The following is a 15,309-nucleotide window of genomic DNA, read 5'->3' as shown; positions in this document are numbered from 1 at the left end:
GTGCATATTCCTGTCCATTGTTCAGTTAATATTTGCTCTTTCTGTCACTCACGCATGGACACATACGAACACATGCTCACACAGAGATTGGATGAGAGGGCAGAGGACATGTATTCACTTTGATGATTCTTTGTCTTGTACCATGGAAATGTCAGCACTTTTTGCCTGAACATGAAGTTCAGCTTTTGCATTTTCCCTGAATGTTTATTCTGGAAAAATAATGGTTTAAAGGAAGACCATTCTTGCAGCTAAGTTTAGTTGAACTGTACAATGTAGAGGTGTAATTTCAGAATCACTTTTTGTGTGTTTTGTAAGTTGCACTGGTTTCATCACATGTTGAGATAAATACAGATTTTAAAATGTACATGATGTATTATTTATATTGAACATATAATTGCTAAATACATTGTTAAAAAATACTCAAATGGATGTCGAGGTTTCAGACTTAGGGCTTGACTTGAGAGTTGCCTAGCTTGACTTGAGACTTGACTCAGGACTTGAGGATAAAGACTTGAGACTTACTTAAGACTTGCAAAACAGTGACTGGGGAGCTCTGATTCTTCTGTGCAACTCAGGCCCCAGAGATAGGAGTTCCAAGGCAAAAAGCTTTGCTCACCAAAAGAACATAAAGGCATCTCGTGTTTTCCAAGAAACATCTTGATGATCCCCAATATTTCCAGGAAAATACTGGGGAGCTTGGGAGACAAAAGCTCACCTTTCATCACCATTTGTGATGTTCAGGGCTTCCATTAGTGGTTTCTGATGAAAATCAAATCACCAAAACATGCATCGACAGAAACATCTTATTTCTTGAATGTACTGATCATCCTTCAGTGGTCAGTAATTTGATTTACCACAAACATCCTTTGTATGGACTGGAAGTCAAACACTATTCCAGTAGGATAGTAAAATAATCAATATTTACACCCCAATGATTGTTCTGCATGTTTTATTTAATTATAATTAAAAATATATATTTTCAGGTTATGTTTCTCAGTTTGACTTGAGATCAGCGCAGTGTAACAATAAGTATCCCGAGATGTGATGAGCACTCACTCCAGCAGTGGAAATAGCAGGTGCTCATAGGCTAGAGGTGCATTACTGTGTGTGTATGGGTTTGTGTGTATATGTGGCAAGGGTGTCGGTTGCTTTTTTTTCACGCGTCACCAGTGGGCGCTTCTTCCTGCGCACATCATAGGGAGCAGAGCCCGGGGATGCGCTCAATGTGAGTATCGCCTCAGTCGGTGGCGCCACAGCTGTCCTCCCCTCTCTGCTCTTCTCTCTCCGCTTCTTCCTTTCAGGCTGCGTCTTTTAGGAGCGCACGCAACGCGACGAGGAGCTCGAGGAAACGCGTCGCTCCCCAGCTTCAGTCTACACATTCACTTCTGATCGTTGGATTAACAGGGGCAGAGGTGGTGCTCGTCCAATCCCGCCTAATTCAGCTGAATTGAGGGACAGAGTGTAATTTCCCCTCTTGGAGGGAAGAGTGCCTTCTTTCTTTCTTCTTTTTTCTTCTTTTGATTTCGGAGAGTTGCAGTTCGTAGAAAGAAAATGCATCTGAGCCAACAAATCTGACGGATACTGGACTTACAACTAAAGAAGGTTAATGAAGAGGAAAAAATCTACATCATAGGAGCAGTAAGTGTTCACCCTGATATTATTTCTGCATGCTTTTGCATTTTTTCCTCTCAACTAGACGTACAGGATGTATGAAAGAAAAAAAACAAAAACCTGTCCTGCCAAGTTTGCAACTTAATTTGACATAGAAGGGGAAAAAATCACCCGAAACACAATTACCTCTAGAGAGAACACTCTTATCTTAATTTGTGAGGGAATGTACTCATATGCTGAGACAGGATGTGCGTGCTGATCGCAGTCACACACACACGCACGATGCTGATGGTTGCGTTTCTAGATGAGCCTCAAATGGTTTGGATGGTCCTTCTGGGGATTCTCACTGCTGGGGCTCATTTCCCTCCATCTAGGACAGAGTCAATATGGTGCTGCTCTGCTCAGTCAGAGACGCAGCATCGGGACCAAAAGCTCCCACTCAAACTTGTTTAAGAATTCAGCATCAATTCACTTTGGTTTATTTGCTTCACACATATCATCTGAAGGCTCTTTACAGGGCACAAGTTGTCTAACAACGTCATATTTGCCTATTGTGTCTAAAAGTGGTGATAGTGAAAACCCACCGGGGGATAGTAATTAAGCAGATCACTTTAACAGCTCAGCACAACTCTGCTTTGTTCTGGACACCCAAATATTTGCCCACCAGTGGGTCTACACACCTCCTTATTTTTTATTCCCACTCAGACGGACGGAACAGGGAGAAGGAAAAATGCAGTCGACCGCATCTTCAAAGTATCCTCCTTATTCAGAAGGGACAGCAATCCCCCCTCCCCATTCCTTCTCTCTTCATGTTTATTTATAGAGCCTTTGCACATATTTGGAAATAACAAGCAGTAGCCAAATGAGAGGTGAAACATGTTTTTAAAGCCATGGAGGGAGTTATTCTGTAATGCAGCAATATCCAGCATGGCAAGGCAGGGGGATGATTTTGTGCTGTGGTACCATTTGCTTTCAAAAGCCCTTTTGATTGAACCAGAGAGGCAATTACAGTCTACAGAGTCTTCTTTTCATTTTTCCCTCAAAAGCTGTGAGATAAATTGAAGGGAATAAGGGAGAAAGAAAAAATTGTAAAGAGTCCGCCCAAGTGTCTCCTGCTCCTCATTTTTGACCTCCAGTCATGTGTTTTGTGGCTGTATCTAGGGTGGAACGGGGGGCTGGTAGATTGCTGTTACCCTCTCCTTTAAGTGCACTTAGTGTCCTGCCCCCTGCCTTGGCCGTTGGCTGTGTTTAACGCCGAGGGGGAGTCAGTGGGGGGTTGGGGGGGGGGGGGGGTGTCCTGCTGTCTTCGAGCGGATCAGGGATTTCTAATGTGAAAAAAACGCACAACTGGATGTGTGGTGGTGGATCCTGGCCAGATGTTGAGAGCGACAATAGCAATCAGATTTAAAAACACGTAAATCAGTCACAGATTTTTGTGTGGGGGAGTGCCCATATCGAGGAATTTTATTAGGCATGGGATTATTACAGTACAGACCAATGAAAATAGTTTTTACAGTATTACGGTACTTGCATAGAAATTTTAAACATAAATGCTTTACATGATCTAACAGTTTTTAGTCAAAGCAGACAAACAACAAATTTCTACTGCTGGTAAAATTACATGACATCATGACAATTATCTTTACATTATCTATTGTTGTTTTGATTCTGATTCATAGACTGAGCAAAAATATAGAAAAAAAGTTCTTGCTCAGATAGCTGGCTTCCAGTCATACTGTTCTTAACCCGTCAACTAGTTTTCATATTCTTAATACCTTCTTTTTACCAGACCAAAAATAAAACAGCTAAATGTGTCCCCTGTGAGAAAAGGAAAAATTGTAGTATCATTCTTTCAGGCAACTGACCAGCAGTGCACAGCAACAGGTGGGAGAGGGACATTGCTGCACTGTTCTATGATTCGTACAGCCGTGGAAAATCGTACATTTGATAAAATTGTCTAAAATGAAAAAAAGCTGCGGTCACAGTAAAAAATGTAACATGTCAATTTATATAGTTGGGTTATATGCTCTAGTAGAGCCTGCGGCATTGCTTAATAGACAACAGGTGGGGAAGGGGCAGTACAGTACTATTCTAAGCACAACAGACAATGGCCAGATCACTTCAGCATTTTATCTAGCATGTCATTGAAAGTTGACTTCAAAATCATTGGAACGCTAGGATAAAAAATGTTAGGGGTTTTGAAACTGTTGTATACCTAGATACTGGTAACAGCAAATGCCTCCTCTTAAGAAAATGTATTTGAAGTATAATTGATGATATTATGTCTACACAGGAAAAAGGACACAGTACCAACACGGAGATTTTATACAACATTAAATAAGTATATAGTCTGAATATGTGCTCAGGTAGCCTGAAACCAGCTGCTTTCCATACCCTAAAATGTCAGGGTTTTTAATGATTAATTTAAATTCATTACAATTCAGTTAAATTGTAGGAAGATAATTACAGAACATTTTATTGGCTTTGAAATCATAACATTTAAAAAGCAATATTTTGATACCAGTAATAGGCCAGTACCTGAATTCTATTTCCAAAGCAGAGTTTATACTTATTATCTTGTCATACATTCACATATTTCCCTACAGTGACCTCATCCACTGTTCTGACAGTTGTTGTACTCCAGTACACTGTCAAGTTGCTATTTTTACATTCCAAAGTTTTGCAGTACAAAAAACTGCACAGCATAAACGGTGCATGAAATATAGAGGAAACAATTCAGAAGAGGAATATGCATGATCTATCGATCGATCGGTCAGTCGGTCTGTCTGTCTGTTTGTCCATCTATAAAAAGGGAACCCTTATAGGTTGCTCTTTCGAACCCTTTAATGCAAATAATCTAGACGTCCTCCAAACTACCAGGCCACTTGAAGCGGGACAGATTTCAAACATTATTTTTCACAAAGAAAATATGTTGCCTTCTATCTCAACAATGTGTAATCTGACTGACAAAGTGAATAGCGATCTACTTGAAGATGTCTACAGTTGTCTAAAAGTGTTTGAAAAGGCAGTATAGATTGAATAGGCTTAACACCCCATGTCTTTCTGTAGACTAAATTAGGACTGAAACAAAGGACAAAAAAGTAACACTTTCAATATATTTTTCTGGTCTAAATAAGAACAATGAATGGTCAACCTGAAATTTCTAAAGTGTTGCTCATTTCCTAAAGACATATAAATAGTAGAATTTACATGTTTTAGCTAACAATATTCACAAGGCAAAAGATGTTAAAGGCTCAGGGGAGAAGCCGATGGATGGGGTTGAGCTTCCAGGAGCCAGCCAGTGAATTAAGCAGCTAAAGGAAGCCTGCTCCTGCCTCGGAGAAACTAGCTTCGGTCTATTGGCAAAATGTCTAGGCCTGGAAAACCTGCGGGTACTTGGCCTGGCAGAGTCCACTGAAAGGGTGACCGACTGAACTGTTGGCTCTATTCTATTAAGTCACAGTGTAACTCCAACCTCACTTGGTGCAAGTCTTGTTTGAGCTCAATCCATCAGCATATGAAAACAGCTTTGGGTTGGATAATCTACTAAATAAACGCTTTTGTCTGATCCTGGTTAGGTTTATTTCTTTAACAACAAGGTTAAAATAATTTGTTTAATGGCCTTCTATAACAGCCTTTTAAAATGGATATTTAACACCCTTGGTCCATTCTAAGTTATAGTTAAATCAAAATTAAATGGTTAATTTGGAGACAAAGATCACTGCTACATTCATTGTTTGGTGTCACAGTAAATGCTGTTGGAGCCGTTTTGATATGACTGAATAAAGGAGCCTTTGTTTTATTTTTTTGTTAGCCATTTTGCTGCACTCTAACTGAAAACACTGATGTTAATTTGGTATTTGTCTTTTGGTCACCTGGCTTGGGGAAAAAGGCATCTGTTTTTTGTGAATCCTTCATTTACTGGCCAAAGCCCAGAGCAGCTGTGTATGCAGATTGCATGGCAGCTTCTTGTCTCCCAGGTTCTCCTTCCGAGTGGTTGGATGGAGATGGCAGCCGATAGCTGTAAAGACAATAACAACACTAGAATGAGTGCATCAGAAGCTGCGTTGAATTCACACCTGATCTGCCAGCGGTGTTCAATTTGCTCAGAATGAGTCTTTATTTTTCTTTGCATGATTTGGTACGTGCAGATCTTCCAGGTTTGTGGCTGTTCTATACAGATTGTGATCGGAATGCAGACCTTGAGCATGTGTGCCGCTTTGATAAAAAGTTTCCTTTCCTTCCTACCTTATTAGATTCTTTTGCAATTATGCTGCCCTCGGGGGGGAGGATGGATACCTTTAACCACCTTTCCTATCAATTATGCGCCAAACAACAGCCCCGCTAACCAAGAAGTCATCTCATTTACTCTGCAATGCGTTTAGCCAATGACTTCCATTAGGTTTAGCTTCTGTGGAGGTGAAAGTGCAACGCCTCATTACATTTGGCACAGCAATCTTTTGCTCATCATTCCAGCTGAGAAAGCTGAATGGATGGGGGGAGAAATTCCACCGCATCTTCAGTGCAACAAATCTCAGAGGGCAAAGGTTTTTTAGTTTTTTTCATTGTCTGTGTCCATACATTTGTGTACATTTTTCATCTCAGATTTGCAAAAGCTTTGTGTGCTCCTGCTCTGAAAGGGTTCAGACTGTTGCAGATTTTTGAAGGTTTGAAATTTCCCAACAGCAAAACAAAATACATAAAGGGATGGACCCTTGTGTGAAATTGAAATCTGCTTTAAAAAATACATATTAATTCTTTTTCCAACAATTGTTTTTTGATTTACATAATGCAAATACACAAAATACTCAAAAGCGAAAGAAGTCCTTTTTGGTTCTTTAAGCCCAGGATATTACATTCATTATATCAGCAGATATGGACTGTTTGATTTTCAAGGACGGTTTTTTCCCAAGGAAATTTTCCTTTTATCATCTTGAAACTTGTAGGACTGAAGGGTTGAGATGGCAAGGATGGATCATCCAGAAAGAGGAGAGTTCTTAATGCTACACTCAAACTGAAAAATGCGGCACACATTTTTTTTTGCCTTTTTCCTGTACCCCCTCAAAGCGTGTAATCCAATGCGATGGCTTTTTAGAGTGGCAAAACGCCCACTAAATTTTGAAAGACACCACGAAATCCACTCTGAATTTGGCTGTGCATGCAATTATAGGAGACGAGGAACAATTACTGGCAATGGGACAGTCAAGCAATGCCAGCACTGGCCATTAAGTTATAATCAAGCAAATGGCATGATTTTGCCTTTTTTTGCAGACTGTACTTTGCTTCGGGCATCACTGGAAGATTCTCAATACCATGCCTTTCACATCGTCCCAGGACTAATAAATCTATAGTTATAAGTTAGCAACACAAGTGTGTAGGTCTTAGTCAAGAATTCCAAAATAGCTCTGGGTTAATCCACATAACAGGGTTGTGTTGTGAGGATAAGGGGTTGTGTTGAATTCTTAATCCTGAGAAGCGTATCATTTTCCACTTACTGTGATGTAGGTCAGAGCTCACGCAAAGCCCGTCCTATTTTCTCTGAATTGCATTGTTAGACCTTTCCATTTCAAATAAGGAAACTGAACCAGTGTCCACTGGTTTGAGCAATGATTATGTCATGGCTCCAAGTGATACAGAAATTCAAAGGGAATGGATTTTAATGTCACTAAGAGTGCACTCACTATTATGTTTAGCTTGTGAATAAATGTAACACATACTGTATATTATTGCATTATCAATAGTATTAGCTTTTTATTTGTATCACACTATTGTAAACTCATTAAGCACTCATAACTAATTGTCCATTTTAGACATAATTTGGTAGATATGCAGATTCATGGCCACAACACGGCCTGAGGGGTGTCATCAAGACTAGAGTGTAGGGGTTAGAGGAAGTTTTTTGGCAACAAACACGTTTTACCAGCAACGCATGATGCTTCCTGGACACATAACATTACCAGTACCTAGAAAGGTTTGCTAGGGGTCACGTTGTAGAGCTGGGCAGTCTTACTGATCAACTTACTGGTTTGTGGTGTGCAATTGCCTGACCTTAAAACCAGTAGTTACATCACATAATCCTGCACTGTAATGTACAGTGTGCAATGCCTGTTTCCAGATGAATGTAATGAATGTTACTGTAATACTTTTACAGCCACCCCTTACTGGGCAAATTCACAAAATGGCATCATGCAAACCAGAAATGAGGTCCCTATCAAACTTCACAAAGTGCTGAAACTGTAATGGTTTCAAATATGTCTACAAACCCCCCTCATTGTCTGGGGATCTTCCCTCACTATCCCCATTCTGATCATTATTCCATGGTAAACATCCAACAAAAAAACTGATTTATTGTGACCAGATACCATGTGTGCTTTCAGAGAACACAGCTGAGATTAAGGAACCAAAGAGGTGCTGTCTATAATTTTAACATTCACCCGAGCAACATGTGAAGGATATGTGAACTCTGTGACATTTCTCATGCAGGCTGTTCAAATGCATTCTATGCTTTAAATTCAAGAAAAGAAATCTTGTGTGCCATCCTAAACATCTTGTTATCTGCATGGATGATGTGTTAGGTTATCTTTTTGCCATCCATTCACAGTGTGCATGCCAATAATACATTTAGTCAGTTGGAAGGACATCCCTTGATGACCCCACCTTATGTAGATTTTATTGACCAAGATACTTAAGCTCATACTCACTCATAAGAATGAGGAAAATTAGGGTTAACTGCTGATATAGTCATCAAAATATTCAGTAGTAACACCATAGTTGCATTCTTTAGTGACATTTTGCGGCCCCTATATTTAGTAGGCTTTGGTGTAAAGGTCACACTGACGTTTTAGTAAATTTTGACATAGTATAGAAATAAATTCTATGCAGCATGTAGCTCAGGGTCTTATTCTGGGGAAATTGTTTTTTAACTAAAACTACAGCACTAATTAGCAGCCACTTTGTTTTTCATGTTTATTTGGTGCAGCTTCCTTAATAACTCGAGCCACCACATGTGTATATCCTCAGTGTTTTGTTTGCACCAAACAAAACCTTGGCACTTAATGAGCAGCATACGTTCTAGTCACTAAATTCAGAATAACACCACAATCACCATTTATCATTATTTTGTCATGTGTGTTATATTGTCTTTCCTGTATTTTGCTTTGGAGAAAAACATCCCAGTGTCTTCAGAAAAAGTACAAAGTGTCAAATGGATCAGGGGGACAGCATGTTAAGACTATTGGAGTATAAATATTGCCTTATATGTATGATTGTAATACAGGCTTTTTATACACTTACTGACCAGCAGCATTTCAGCCCCAGTCATTGTCCATGGCATCCATTGCTGATGCAAAATTGTGGGATTATGTACCATCTACCTGGAAAAAAGGACAGCTAATCCTGATTTATGCCATATAAGATACTTTCAAAGTCTGCAGAGTAAAGAATGAAATACATTTGAAAGTTTTAAATTAAGACCTTATTTTAGCATAAGGTTTAATAAATATTCTACCTGACATCAGAGCAGCACTTTTCATAATAAGAAAAAATTGCACATCTTAACTACTTTTCTAATTGTAGTTTGTCTCCTAGTAATCTATCTGTACATCAAGACTAGGCATGGGAGGGTTACTGGTATCAAGGTATACCAAGTTTCAAAACTGTTAAAATATTCTGTAATATTCCACTGGTATAACATCCTTTTAATGAGATGCTATAGAAAGTGCTAGAGAGATGTTGGTTTCTCTAGCTGTATGGAGGACAGAGTAATAGTGCCCTCTCCTACGTTTTTCTCATACTTACATAAAAAAAAATATTCAGCTGTTTAGAAAAAAATCCAGTTGCAAATAACAATAACAGTCAATGCAGGTACACTAAAGAAGAGGCACTCATTACTTTAATTAAGGTGATGCTGTTTTTCAGCCAGCAAGCTACGTGCTGGTTAGCAAATGATTAGAGATCATTGTATATATATAATTTGTTTAAAATATTTGTGTTAATACATTGAAACCACCAAGTTATGGAATTATTACTCAAGAATATATTATTTTGAGAATTTCATATCAGCCCACACCCACTCAGGACCACCATTGCCAACAGCCTTGTAGAGAGGATTCTAAGGTGGAACTGTAATGTCTCTGGTCACCAGCAGTTGTTTTTGGTGAATTTTTGAAAACATTTCCCTAATTTGACTTAAGAAAAATGTGCGCCTGTAAAAAAAAAAAAAAATAATAATTATGGAGTAAGACTTCAGAATCTGCATAATTATAATTGATGGGTTTTGACATTATTTAGCATTCCGCATGTAACAATACTGGACAAAAACATGGATTTGGTATTTTGAGTTCTTAAAGGTTGCGTCCAAATACAAAATAGCAACAAAGGTAAATCCACACTAAGCAAGCAGAGGGAATGGTTTAATTTAATGTTGTCCATATGCACACCAGTGATGGGTATGTCAGCTATGTAATCGCCTTACATTTGGGCCCTAAAGATGTTACAGTGCTGGAACCAGAAGGGAGGTAAAGGTACCCACACATGCATGTCATCACACACCGCATTGGAAATAGAAAAACCTATGTGCCGAGCAATTGCACAACCCACACATCCAACCTCGTGTATTCATGTAAATTCTATGAAACTCCGTTAAGTGCTAGTATTGCAGTTTAATGCATCTGTGAGGCATATTTTGTCTTCGTTTAGCTTTACTCACTGAATTGACAGATTTTCAGATAATATGCAAAAGTGTCTGGCAACAGTGTTGCTCCACTTTTGCCCCCTGGTGGAGTTCTAGATGGTACAGTCCCTTACAAATTGAACAATGTACATATTCATCTCTGGTCTGCAGGTGCATCAGATTACATCCAAATCAGACCATTCCTCCTGGGAATTCTTCTTGGATGTGTAAAGATTAGTACTTGTTTAGCAGAATTGCAACTCTGCTCAACTCAGAAGACAAAAATGGCATAATTTAAGTCATTGTAGCATACACAGGGAGCCTGTTCTAACAGGATGGGCTGATGTATACAGCTATTCATTAGTTAGTCCCTAATTTACAAACAATGCTAATTTTTTGCCTGTTAACAAGGTTATTTATTATATCAGTAGACTGATAAACTTGTGGTTGCTCTGTATTACTCGTTGATCTCATAATTTTTCAGATATTAAAAGAAAACCAGCACTGATGTTGTTTAAAAGGACACCAAACACATTGTTAAAGTATGAAGAGGCATTTTGTAGAGTGCTGGTACACAGACTGCCAGCTCCTATTAATAGTCAAATTGGGAGAGAAAAGTACTTTTTGAGGTCAATCATTTTCTTTCCTCACTCCTCTTTAAAGCTGAAAGAATTTGCTTGTTAGGCGCCACGAAAAACAGGCGCAGCAAAAGAAAACAGCTATTTACCAGCTGGTGCATCTTCCATGCCACCTGAAAATTGCACTGCTGTCTTGTATATCCTCATGTTTTTTGTCCTCGCTTCTCCTGTTTTTTCACTCGTCTCCTCACACTTCCTTGAGATTCTCTTTCCCCTCACTCAGTGTAACTCAAAAATAATAAGTACCAATTATGTAAGTTAGTAGCGCTGTAATCGTGTTTTTTTTTTCTGCCACAGTATGTATGCTTGTCGTATTTGGTTCAAAATGTCACATTTTAATCACACCCATAATTACTTTCTCTTCAGATTAAAATCTTCTATTCAAGGGAGTGCATTCCATTCAGAAGCAATTGGATGAGAGACTCATTAGCCCTCGGCAACTAAAGATGATGTTACCATGGAAACAAATTGTTCTGCTATCAATCACTGGATGCCTTGCAGGTAAGACATCTTAGCACATATTGCATTTCAGTCTCACTACACTGCAGCTTGATGTCATGGTTGATGTCACCAGAACATTTCTTCTAAAAATGTGTCTGGGGTATATATTCATTACAAACAATTACTTTTAGTCACTTTTGTGTTTCTCTGTGGTGTAACAGACTGCAGTGCTCTTAAGAAATATTTGTCTCTAGATTTTCTTCTTTCACACTTCAGTGTGTCAGATCATCAAAAACATTTAATTCCAGACAGAAATAGTCAGACTAAACACAGAAAGCTATTTTCAAATGATCATGCCTTTAATTAGGGGAAAAAGCTATCCAAACCAACCTGACCCTATGTGAAAAAGTAATTGACCCCTAAACCTAGCAACTGGTTGTGCCACCATTGTTGGGAACAACTGCTGTCAAGTGTTGGTGAAAACTGGCAATAATGCTTTTATATATCTGTGAAGGAATATTGGTCCCTTTGTGTAATTTATTTGTTTAAGTTCCATTAGAACAATTTAATTTAGGTCCAGATTTTGACTAGGCTACTCTAAAACCTTCACTGTGTATTTTCTGAGTTTTTCAGAAGGTGGATTTGCTGGTGGGCTTTGGATCATTGTCAGGTTTGCTTGAGATAAGGTCACAAATTGATGACTGGCCGTCCACCTTAAATATGTCTTGCTAGAGTGCAGAATTCATGGCTCCATTTATTTTTTGCTGCTTCAATCAGCAATGCAGCCTCAGCCCATTACACTATGGCCACCATGTTTGAGTGTAGCAATTTTGGTATACTGACCACTGCTTGGAAGGTTCTCCACAGGTCAGTGTTTTCTCTGTTTATAGAGAAGTGTTCTCACCCTAAAAACTGTGTTGTAACCTTTTCCAGAATGAGAGATCTTAATGACTTTATTTCTACCTATTCTTGCTATTTAAATTGGGGCATGATATGTTACTTTTAAGATCCTTTAGCCTACTTCCTGTTGCCAGACAGGTTCTATTTAAGGATTTGTTGATTAATCGGCCAGGCAGGAATCGGGGCTGGCTGTTGCCAGTGAAACTGAACAAAAGCAAAAAGCAAAAATAGTCTGGTGAATTGCGGTTATTTCAAGATTTAACAAGGAAGGAAAGATTAAGTTAGACAGTTTCTTCACTTTATAAATGAAATCATCATTTAAAAAGTTTTGAATTCAGTCAAACCTTTGTTTGAGCCGATAATTTGTTTGATGGTCTGAAAATCAAAAACAAGATATCTGTAAGGAGGCAAATACTTTCTTTCATTGCACTACAAATGAATGTCTAATTTTTAGCAAGGACCATTTATTTAATATATGCTTTAGAGACAAGATGACAGAATCAGAACAATTGTTAATAACCTCAGAAACTGCATAAACCATAAAGGTTATTCTGATTAAGCTGAAGGCATTACATGGATGTACAGTATTTCAGCATGATGTCCTTCACCATTCCCCAGTGACTGCTGCACATTTAGAGTCCACTGCACCAACACCTGGGACTCCTATTCCTGTTCCTGGCCTGTCCAGATCATTATCAGAATCCATGCAATGAATCCAGCCTTGCATTTTAGCCCAATCTACTTTCCACCGTGCCTCATTCTCCCCTTGCGCAGCCACCTGGGATTCAAGCAGGAGAGGCACAGACACTCTACCAGAATGTCAACCCTTGTTCAAATGACATTGTAGCTCCCAGTGAATGTTATTCAAATTGGCTCATGGGTAATTCACGCACTTCGCCCCAGGGAGAGATGGATCCAAGCAGTCTCACCTTCCCCTACGAGTGTTTTTTAGCAGGGCCTTAGTCTCTTTCTTTGGGTGCTAGTTCTTATTCAGTGCTTTGATGGTAAAATGGTAGCACCTGTAATGTTGCATTTATAAACAATCTATATTGCATACCAAGTATTCAAGTTCTTTGAACATCTTAGCTATATTTCATATTAGAGCCACAAACTGAAATGTATTTTATTGGGATTTTATGTGCAAGACTGGCACAAAGTGGGACATTTTTTAGAGGTGAAAGAACCAGCATTCATTGTTTTTAAATGTCTTCCAAATAAAATCCTAAAAGCAATTCATAAGGAGCATTAATCAAAGAAGCACCCAAAATGTTAACACCGAAAGAGCTGCACAACTCAGGTGGAAGAATCTGTTGACAGGACACCTATTAGCAGTACAGTCTGCAAATCTGGCCTTTATGGAAGAGATACTAAAAGAAAGCCATTGTTGAAAAAAAGCTACAAGAAATCCTGTTTACAGTTTGCCCCAAGCGACCTGGGTAGGGATGGGTACTGAATTCGGTATTTTATAAATACCACCCGAATTCCGTTGGTACTACCTTGTTTGTACGTTAGTACATATCTAATTACGTAAAATCAACCATGTTACGCTACTTAAACGCATCATTGTGACACTGAGGGAGTGGAAGAGTGGGTGATTTTCCATGCTGGACATGAACACAGCATTGCACGCACAAGAGCGTAATGACGTCGTGCGCTGCGATGCAGATTACACTCGCTGCAATATTTGTGAAGCAAAATGCAAGGACAGTATTCACTCTCTTTGCTATGAAGGCCCCCAAAATGTTCTGGTGTGACCAATTACCTTAAAAAGTCACATAATTAGTGAAATGAAGTCCACCTCTGTGCAGTCAAAGCTTTACGTTATCTGCCTGTAGAAACACAAGAGGCTGCATCACCAATAAGCAAGAGACATCACACCATGAAGACCAAGGAGTTCTACAAATAGGTCACGAGGTTCACCTTCCAGCAGGACAATGACCCAAAACATACTGCTTTTTGGAATGGCCTAGTCAAAGTCCAGACCTCTATCCAATTGTTAGTCTGTGGTAAGACTTTAAGATTGCTGATCACAAGTGAAAACCATCCAACTTGATGGAGCTGGAGCAGTTTTGCCTTGAGGAATGAGCAAATATCCCAGTGGTAAGATGTGGTCAGCTCATAGAGACTCAGAGACAGCTGCAATTGCTGCAAAAGTTGGCTCTACAAAGTACTGACGTTAGGGGGTGATGTTATTTTGTCAAATTAGTTGTTTCTTCGCAAAAAAAATTAAAACATCTTCAAAGTTGTGGGCATGTTCTGTAAATTAATTGGTGTAAACTGTCAAACCATCCATTTTAATTTTAGGTTGTGAGGCAACAAAGCATGACAAATGCCAAGGTGGGTGAATACTTTTGCAAGGCACTGTATGTTCATCTCTATATAACAAATTCAGACAGTTCGCTGCACTAAACCACTTAAATTATACAATGGAACATTAAAGCAAAGCTTATGTTTCAAAAACTGCCCCTGTCATGTGGGCAGAAATACAAAAGCAAGCATTTTTTGAATAAAAACTTACACCAACTATTGTGTGAAAAGTGTCCAACAAACCGAACTTGACTTAAATTAAGTCATGCAACAGGGCAGTATTGCAAAGAAATGAAAAAACACTACAAAAGAATAGCTACAAAAGAAAAGGAAAACTGTCTTGTAAAGGTTTAGGCAAAGACCAAAGTTCCATACACATAAATCGAGGCACCAGGACTGTAGAAGGGCTGTCTCATAACAGAACACCCACATACCTTAGAGAACTGACACAGGTTTTGCTGAGAAGTGTGACAGGCCAATAAGGTCATACAGAATGTAACTTTAAGTTATTAGTTTTATTAGTTTTTAATAATTGCATAACAATGCGAGGTAATTTGTCATGACTGGTTCAGAAAAAGCTGTACTGTAGTAATATTAGGGCATGTTTCTATGTTCTGATTAAAAAAAAGCAACTTAGAAGTACTAGAAAATTACAAATATGTACAGTATATTTGCTTGCTTGTTTGTTTCTCTGTTTTCTGCAGATTACAGCAGGCACAGCTCATTGTCCTGTCTGGCTTT

The 15,309-nt window shown here is 38.9% G+C and overlaps 1 protein-coding gene across 1 annotated transcript in view; it reads left to right on the top strand.

The window, feature by feature from the left end:
- The first annotated feature begins 1,214 nt into the window (after positions 1–1,214).
- The window catches only part of cntn3b (contactin 3b), a 103,435-nt gene continuing 89,340 nt past the window's right edge, over positions 1,215–15,309 (top strand). The window contains exons 1-2 of the mRNA XM_047348174.1: positions 1,215–1,638; positions 11,287–11,421. Coding sequence (XP_047204130.1) covers positions 11,367–11,421 — 55 coding nt within the window. The 5' untranslated portion in view covers positions 1,215–1,638; positions 11,287–11,366. The remainder of the gene's footprint in view (positions 1,639–11,286; positions 11,422–15,309) is intronic.

The sequence above is a fragment of the Girardinichthys multiradiatus genome, chromosome 20 (genome assembly GCF_021462225.1).
Source record: "Girardinichthys multiradiatus isolate DD_20200921_A chromosome 20, DD_fGirMul_XY1, whole genome shotgun sequence".
NCBI lineage: Eukaryota > Metazoa > Chordata > Actinopteri > Cyprinodontiformes > Goodeidae > Girardinichthys > Girardinichthys multiradiatus.
Note: the sequence above shows the minus strand (reverse complement) of the source record. Positions and strands in the feature narration are given on the sequence as shown.